The 9,004-nt window shown below is 48.3% G+C and overlaps 1 protein-coding gene across 1 annotated transcript; it reads left to right on the top strand.

The window, feature by feature from the left end:
- The first annotated feature begins 1,735 nt into the window (after positions 1–1,735).
- Positions 1,736–8,412, top strand: RHBDD2 (rhomboid domain containing 2). The gene is made up of 4 exons (XM_082068618.1): positions 1,736–1,901; positions 2,756–3,157; positions 3,613–3,763; positions 5,963–8,412. The coding sequence occupies exons 1-4, from the start codon at positions 1,754–1,756 to the stop codon at positions 6,375–6,377; spliced, it is 1,116 nt and encodes a 371-aa protein (XP_081924744.1). The 5' UTR covers positions 1,736–1,753; the 3' UTR covers positions 6,378–8,412.
- The last annotated feature ends 592 nt before the right edge of the window (positions 8,413–9,004 follow it).

The raw sequence follows: 9,004 nt of genomic DNA, 5'->3' as shown, positions 1-9,004 counted from the left end.
CTTTTAACAAAAACAAATATTGGTGGATTGGACTAGATGATCTTTCGAGGTCCCTTCTAATCCCTAACATTCTGTGATTCTGTGAAATATTGAATTGGAGAATGGCTTTCTAAGAAAAGGGGTTGTGATCTTGGGAAACAAGAATGTGAAACCAGAGACAGTGTTTCAGAAAGGAAAATTAATGAGGAATGAACTGAAATGATGGCAAAAGCAACACTGATTATTTAATGTCTTGTTTTTGTTTTTGTTTTTGTTTTTTTTTTTCCCAGTCATATTTCTTGTTTCAGATCGAGCTACCTTCTTGCAAGAGTTGGAGAGGGAAAGTTAAGAGTTGCATGCTTTCTGTCTAGTGACAGTCCACGCATGCAACAGCCGGGGAAACAGTGAGCGCTGTGAGGTTTAACCTGTATTTTTTTTAATACAGTAAAGAACATTCTCTGATTTCAGCTGAATCGATCGAGCAGATTTGCAAACTAGTTGAGCTGTTTCTTCCCCCCCTGGGCATAGCAGCAGGAGGCAAATCCCACTGCCACAGCCTAAAATGAGTTTCTGCAAAACAAGCAGTGACTGGAATGATTAATTAAAAAAAGAGGTTGAGCTTTCTCCCTGTCTTTTGGTTTCTTCTTGATAAACTTCATCTCCTCCAGCCTCTTCTCCCGCACCATTAACGTTCTTGTGTCTGCCACAACGTTGGGATTAGGGCAGATCCCAAACAATGCTCCATAGCCAGGGGCAGGGGAGAAGGGGGGATCTCTTGCTCTGTATAGGGCCTCTCGGTGTGTTTATATTTCTCAGAGATAGATTTTCATAAATGGAAAATGGCATTAGTTCAGACAGAGAGACAGGCTGACATGCCTGTTTGCCTGCTGATAGATCTGTGCTGTGCTCTCCCGTTGCTCCTAATCAAAAACTTTGAAGCTGGGGTGGGGAAAGGATGTCAGACGCTCAATTCTGTGCTCATTGTCCTTGACTGAAAGAGATCCCAGCAGCTTCAAACCCTTTCTCCGCTTTGTGAAGTCAGAGAGGGTGGGAGGTGTGTTTCTTTCTGTTCCTTCCCATGTAGATGAGACCTCACAGATCTCTTGTCAGGCCTGAGCCAGCAGCCCATGACTGGGGTCATGTCGGGAGGAGGAGCTGGTGGCAGGGGAGCATTTGTGCCACGTGGCCGTTTGTGGCGGGCAGATGCGGGTCTGAGCACCAGGAACCAGGCTCACTGCGGCGGGCCTCCCGCTGCCCTTTGAGCGAAGCCTCCATTTCTCCCTGCTTCTCACTTGTACCTGCACGTCCCTCTCAGGAGGAGGCCTGTCTTTGGGCAGCCCCTCCATTTGCACCGTGGGCAGACACAGCTCTGGTGCAGATGTTCCCTCTCCACCTGTCGCACCTGAAGGGAAATATTTGGCCTTTCCGAGCGGCCCAACCCCGTCACACGTCAGCGGGGAGCGGACGGGGCTGGTCGGGGCCTTTGTGGCTAAGCGGAGCCTCCCGCCACGGGGGAGCTGTGTTGGTGGAGGCTCGGCAGTAACCCGGCCTGGGCGGGCTTCCAGCGACAGCGCACACCTCACCCCATGGATATTTTTCCCTTCTGGAAATGGAAAAAATAATAGCAAAAAGAAAATTTTAAAAGGAGGGTAAAACCCCCCCAAACACCTCCCGCCCGTCTCCATGGTAACGGGGGCGCTGCAGAGCCTCGCGTTGCCACGGCAACAGCCCAGGCCTTCCGGCGGCGGCCGGAAGTGGGGCGGTGCGCGGCAGCATGGCGGTGGGGCGGGGGTGCCCGCCGGCCGCTACCGCCCTCATGTTGTTGCTCTCGCTCGTTGCTTCCGCGCCGGGGCTGCTGCGGGGAGCGCCCGCCGCCCGCTCCGCCGCCTCGCTGCGGGCCGCCGCCGTGTGGGCGGGGGAAGGTGAGCGGGGGCTGCTGGGGCGGAGCAGCCGCCGCCTCCTTGGCCCCTCCGCTTTCCCGGCCCTTTCCCCCCCTCCTGAATCCCCCACCGCGCCTTTGCTTCCCTCCTCTCCTTGATGCTGGGCAGAGTGGGGGTATGCTGCCAGCAGCTTGGGGGGGCGTTGCTTTTCTTGGCCCCTTTTGTATCCCCAGAACAATTTTTGTCAAGCTTTTTATTCCCGTGTTTTGGCTCACCCCCATGCAGTAATTTCTTTTAGCAGTCCAGTACTCTGAGCTGATGGGTGAATTCCACAGTCTCCTCACATGTTTCCAGAGGCACATTCGGGCTGCACTGAGTTATATGCTTAACTGCTGGTTTTCTGGCCATGGGACTGAGACTGATGGGAGGGAGGTGGAGAACTTTCTGTCTCAGTCGTCACTGAGTGCCCAGGAGAACGGCTGACCAGAGGGCCTGATAACTTCCAGCATTTTTTTGTGAGAAAAAAGAGCCTTCTAGCAGCTTAACAAGTGTTTATCTTTTGAGCAAAATCATAGTTACTATAAGAGTCATTTTTATGTCTCTTCCTTTTGAGACTGAAATTTACTACAGATGCTGTTGCTTTTTTCCAGGCAGCTTCCTGGGACACAGCAAGAGTCAGTTCATATGTCAGCGATACCCCAGATAGCACTTGTTTTAACTCTTACTTGGTTATTTACACATGGTTTTACAGGCCTCAAGTTCCTTCTCTTGTACACCAGGACAGAAATGAAAGCTTTTTATTAATCCTGTAGGCTCACTTTCCTTCAGGCATATCACTGTAGTAATTTAAAACATTCATTGCAGCCTCTGCCTTTGTAACATGCTGGTGTGCTCAGTTCACAGGTTAATTACCTACATCTTTGTCTATGAAGACCTGATATCCTTGACCTGCGGTGCCATTATCATTTGGTATTTTGCCGGAAGCTTTGAGAAGAACGTTGGCACTGTGAAGCACTGTGTCCTCACCATTGCGTTTGCTGTCCTCTCTGCCCTCCTGTACCTCTTACTGGAGATCATTGTCTCAAGGCTGTCAGAGGTGGAAGATGCCAAAGGATTCATGCCAGTAGCTTTTGCTACGTTGGGTGTGTCCACCACCCGCTCACGGATGAAGAGGACTCTGTTTTTTGGGGTTAGGGTTCCAGTGGTGCTGGTGCCGTGGTTTATGCTCTGCATAGCATGGTTTATCCCCCACTCTTCTCTCTTGAGTAACCTGTGTGGGCTCCTAGCTGGGGAAGCCTGTATCCTTTCCAAGTGCAAAGCCCTGAACCAGAGTGGGATCACTTGTTCACGAGGGGGAGGAGGACATGCTGCCTTTCTGGGTGTTGAGATGTAGCAAGTGATAGGACAAGAGGAAACGGCCTCAAGTTGTGCCAGGGGAGGTTCAGATTGGATATTGGGAACAATTTCTTCCTGGAAAAGGCTGTCGGGCATTGGAACAGTCTGCCCAGGGCAGTGGGGGAGTCACCATCCCTGGAGGGGTTGAATGGATGTGGAGATGAGGTTCTCAGGGACATGGGTTAGTGCCAGTGTTGGGTTAACAGTTAGACTTGATGAACTTGAGGGTCTTTTCCAACCAAAATGATTCTATGATGCGCTGGCCTTACGGTGTTTCCTGGGCTTTTGCTTTACTGTGACTGTTTTAGAAATGAGTGTGTTTTGTCTGCAATCCTCCTTAACGCGCTGCTGACTTCAGATGGTCTTGGCTACTGTTTCTGCTTGGATTTTCCAGAGTCGGTGGGCTCTAAGCTGGACCGGTTGTTCCCTTTCAGCCTGCTAAAGAGGATACCAGGCCTGAAGTATATCCCAGGGTCCTTGGCAGAGAGAAGAGCCTTTGAAAACAGCAAGTGAGTACAGGAGTTCCTGTGAAAGATTTTACGATACAGGGGAATTTGGAGACATAAGTGGAGGCATTAATCATCTTTAAAAGATGTGTTCTGCTTGTCATGTTCATATATTGGGTGTTAGGAGGAACATACTGACCTGTTCTTGTGACATTACTGTAACTAATACTTCATCACACATCAACTTAACCAGGTCTTTCAGTGAAAGCTAAATTGAGGTGAAAACCTCTCATTTGCTGCAAGGACAGCGTGTACACATGCAAAGGTATCGCAGCTCGGCTGACATGAGAGTTAAATTGTGCAGTTCTGCCCTGACATAAGGAGTTATGGCATTTGTTCCCAGCCTTATGGCTCCTTGGGGTGTGATCTTTATCTTTCTTTGCCACACCTCGCCTCCCAGGAACGCTGTGAAGTGACTCATGTCCAAATCTGTGTATTAGCAGAGCGTAATAAATTAAAGATGTCACTTACAAAGTTCAACGTAGACCTTTCAATGCATGCTTTCGGTGTCAAGGCAAGATTGCTTTACCAAAAAGAAACCTTGGGCCTGTGGCTGACATTCAGGAATGGTTTTAAGCTTGTATATAGCACAAGCCAGGAGAGCTCCCTTGTATTCTAAAAAGGTTGGAAATGTAGGTCAATTTTTCCCCTGTTCTAAGAGGTTATTTCAGTTTCACAGGGGAAGGATGGTTTTCTATTAAGGGTTACATTCTATGTATTGTTTAAGCCATCAGCTCACTGTAAAGCATCCTTTGAAGTGGAAACATTCCCACGTGTTTGCATCTGCCCTCATCCTTGGGGAAACCATAAAAGAAGCCATTGCCTGCCGCAGGAGTGAACCCCGGATCCTTCAGGGCACTCAGACCTTGCAGGGGAAGCCAGACATACCCAGCAGCATTTGTTTTTACTGTCTTCCTCTGTGCAAGTGCTGATTTTGGGTGGAGGGACTGTCCTGCTGACCCTGAGTCTGCATCAGTCTGATGCTTCTGTGCTTCTGCTAATAACTGTTGTATGCAGCGTCTCAGCTCTGTGTCTAGACCTGCATTTAGGTGAGATGACATAAATAGACTGTTCTGGCTCAAAGGTATTTACATAAACATTTGGTTATCAAGCAGGGCGTGGGAAGGTGTTTCTAGGATGTCTCAGTTTCTGCAGCTAAATTTGCATGTGTCTGTGTCTTAGGCACAAGTTCTATATGTGCTTCTGGGGCTTAACTTTTAGTATTTTTATTCTTATTCCCAAGTAAGAGCTCATGATGTGTTTTGTTTGGTTTTTGTTGTTTTGGTTTTTTGTGTTGTTGTTTTTTTTTTTTTCATTGGTGTTTTTTTGTGTGTGTGGTTTTGTGTGTGTGGTTTTTGTTCTGTTTTGTTTTCTTGTGGGTTTTTTTAATTTAAATTTCCTAAGACTTCAGGCACTAACTCGCCACCAGACAGGAGACACTGCTAGGAGGTCCAGGCTTCGATAGCATGTTTGTGTCCACAAACAAACAAAAAATAATAATAATAAAAATAAAACCAAACTCACACCCCAAATAAAAAAAATAATCCAAGCCTGAAAAACATGTATTCTTGCTGAGAATCCAATCATGTTCTTCATGAATATTGTCCTGATTCTCAGCAGTACTCCCAAAGTCCCAGAGTCTTTGGCTCCTGGACAGATTGCCTCTCTCTCTCGAGGCGTTTTGGCAGGATGAGTCATATCTTCTGTTGGCAAAGGGTGTTTCTAGACCTAGCTCACGAATTATTAATTTTTTTGGTAACTCTCCCCCCCTTCCCTTTTTGCTCTGTACCCTGGGCTCTTACTCGCACCAAAAGCCTTTATGGCTTCTTGATAAATAACACTTGGCAGCGGTGACTTCTCCTGATTAATAACTTAGCAGATGTGTTCGCTCAGTGGGAGGCAGGAAGGATGCGCATGGAAATCTTAAAGCTTGTGTATTCCCTGCACAAAGAGACTCGGGGCCAAGAACCGCTCAGTGGGTGTGGAATTGCTGTGGGTTGGGAGTGGGAACATCTGCCCTGGGAGGCCGGTAAGCCTGTTTTTACTCAAGTGCTGCCTCTCTTGCGGTGAATCTCTCTGATGGATCGCAGTGACCTTTCTGAGCGCTGGTCAGGAGGAAATCCACCTCCAGGGCATTTCTAGCGCTAATTAGGCAATGCCAGCTCATAACACAGTGTAACCTTCTGTTTTCTTTCTGCTCAGGATTAACCCTGCACCGGGCGCTTATCCCACCCAAAGCTACTCCTACTCCTCACCTCTGGCTCTTCCCGCTTTCCAGATGCAGCAGCTCAGTGCACAGAGCCAGGGGCTCCATCCCAGCTGCACTCTGGGACATGAGGGATCTCAGCAGGGCTGTGCTGCAGGACACAACCTCTTTTCTTCCCCCTACGAAGCCAGAGGTGCCTTCGGAGAACATTTCGTGCAGGTTCACACCGGAGCATCGCCTGGACAGTGCTGCCAGTTGGGCAAGTTCTCTCCCCCACAGCACGTGTGCGTGACCGATCCACAGACACCCATAGGCATGGGCCCTCCGGCTGGGGTGCAGCCAGCAGCAGGCTATCCCGCAGCTGCAGTGGCTCCTGTTTCAGTGGAATTTTCGAGAGTCCAGATGTACTGATCCTGCAGAAAGCAGCGGGATCATTGTGTGATGCTCATGCAGCAGCGCATCGCTGATGTCTTTGCTGTATCTGGAATGGATTGGGAGCTCCAATGTTGGCCATTCCCCTGCTCCCTGGTGCAGGCTGCTTTAATTATATTTCCTTTATTATTTTTTTTCTACTTTTTGAGGCTGTTGAGGGATGGGGACTTTATCACCTCTGTGCATTTCTCATCCTCTTGGGATGTTTTTTCACTGCTTTGTTTAGCAGCTGCATTCTCCTGCACTGCCACTAGAATTTCAGTGCATCAGCTCCCTGACTCAAGCTAGGAACTTAATTGTCAAAGCACTGGACTAATCTGGGGTTTAACTAGGCTGCAGCAAGAAGGATACGTCTCATCTACGCTGAGGCTCTGAGCCTCCTATCTTGTTTACAGGTATGATGTAGCTATGACCCAAAAGAGGTTGAAATCTTGGAAACCTTAGTTTATAACTTAATATTTGAGTGGAGGAAGACAGATATCTGCTTTGCTAGTGACTTCTCCACTAAGAGTGTGCCTTGAAGGGGGGTTGTTAAACCAGGGCTGGGGCAAAATGACAGAATACAGAACACCCTTTTCTGCCCCCGAAAACACAGCTCTTAAATGCTGAATGTCCTTCTTAGCTGCAGTCTGTACATATGTCACCATGTTTCCTTCATTTTCTGACAGCCTTGCACTAACTCAGCCTGTGTTGTCAGCACTTGTCGATAAGACAACCTCAGCTGCATGCAAAATAGTGAAAGATTCTTCAATAAGGCATTTTGACCATTTGTGGACCAAATCTATATAAATCCAAGGAGCTGGGAGAGACCTTAACAGTGGGTCAGAATAATTAACTAGAATCTAGCAATGCCATTGGGCATGTTCCCACTGCTCAGCTTTAGATATCTCACCCACCAATATTGTCACAATCTGTCTCTGTTTCCTTCAGAGCTGGTGGGAAGGTGTGTGGGAGAGGGGATTCAGGGCAGGATGCAGCGTTTGGTGCCTGTGGTAGTAACAGAGGAGTTTGGTCGAGTTGGTGGGATTTGAACTTTGTTCCCAGCTGTGTAGCTGCTTTACTGTGCCATAACTAGGAGGAACCTGCTATCTTTGAGTCTGTAAATCAGTCAGGATCTCCACTATTTCCATTGACTCTTTGCTTAGGGTTTTGTTGTGTTCCCCCCACCACCCTAAAAGTGCTACATGAAGCATGAAGTGCCATTACTGCTTTTGGAGATGTTCTTGCAGTGCCTAACCTGAAACCACGGTCACCTCAGGGCTTTTCTGTGCTGTCACAGGCAGCATCGGCAGCTGTGTGCTCCAAAGCACGTACGTGGCTCTTTTTTCCCCTCTTCAGTGTCTGAAGAAGCCCCGTGTTGCCATACAGCCGCTTGCTTCTCCAGCAGCCCTTCTGGGTGACAGCCACAGATACATGTGGCCTCCCAGGGACTTGCTTTGGGGGAAGAGCAAAGGGAATGCTGAGGACTTAGACCTCAATTCACCTTGGTAAGAAGCTCTGCTCACAAAGGTAGGCCACCCAGGCAACGCCTTTCTGCAGGAGGATGCAGCAATTTTGGGAACCAGCCCAGAGAGGGACGTGTGGAGCTGGTGGCTTCTTCGATCTTGTCCCCAATCATTTCACTCCTCGTGGTCCCATCTTTCCTGACCTGCTACACAGCAATTGCATCATTATGTGTTTAGTGCAGAGCGAGAACAGGATGAGATGCTTCTTTGGAACTTAAAAGTATGTTTTTAATACCAGGAAAGAAATGCTGGAGATAACATTGCAGTGTTGATGCTCCACTCTCATTAGTGCCTTGATTTTCCTCCTTGTGTGATATTTGTCTGTAAACCCAGGAATTTTATTACCTTTTTTTTTCCCCCGGAAACATGCAGAAGGGTGATGAGAACCGGTAGCAATTGCAGTGGTTTATACCTGTATACCAGGCACCTACCTGTCACTTCCAGTGTGTTGTACCTGTGTTCAGTGGCCTTCAGATGGACGTTTGTAAAGATTTTTTTGTTTGTTTCTAGTGAAGTCTTTTCTCTGCCTTTCCTGAGGGAAATGCTGAAACGCTGTTGTATAAATCAGCTGTGGACCTTCTGCTTCTCCAGCAGCGGAGTCCAACAAAGTCCCAGTTTCCCAGGGCTGGTAGCAAACCCAGAACTCCTCACCCAGGGAAGGGAAATTGCTGGGAGAGAAGGGGATGGGATGAGGCATTTGCAAACATGTCTGAGGCTGAAAAGAGGAATTAAATTAGTAAGAGAAACGTAAAAATCATCAGCTTGCTGGGCTTTGCTATTTGCCTAATAAAGCTCACAGGTTACTGATGGCACGTTGCAATACCAGGTTCTTTCCTTGGAGGGGAGACAGAGAATTAAAGTTCCTAAAGCAGTGGGGGCTGGGGGGGAAATCAATAAACCCCGGTTCAGCCTGGGATGGCTGCTTCTGGGGAACATGCTGTCTCTGAGGGTTTGTTATTTTATGTCTCTGGTGCGTTGCCAGTAAAGCTGCCAGTTCTTTGAAGGTCAGTGTTGCATCTGCCCCAGAGGCAGAGTGAACAGGGAGCCCAGAAAGCCTCTTGGGTTGTCCCCATGTCCTTGGGGGGACACTGCAGAGTGACA

This window comes from Streptopelia decaocto, assembly GCF_964273445.1.
Source record: "Streptopelia decaocto genome assembly, chromosome: 18".
Classification (NCBI taxonomy): Eukaryota; Metazoa; Chordata; class Aves; order Columbiformes; family Columbidae; genus Streptopelia; species Streptopelia decaocto.
Note: the sequence above shows the minus strand (reverse complement) of the source record. Positions and strands in the feature narration are given on the sequence as shown.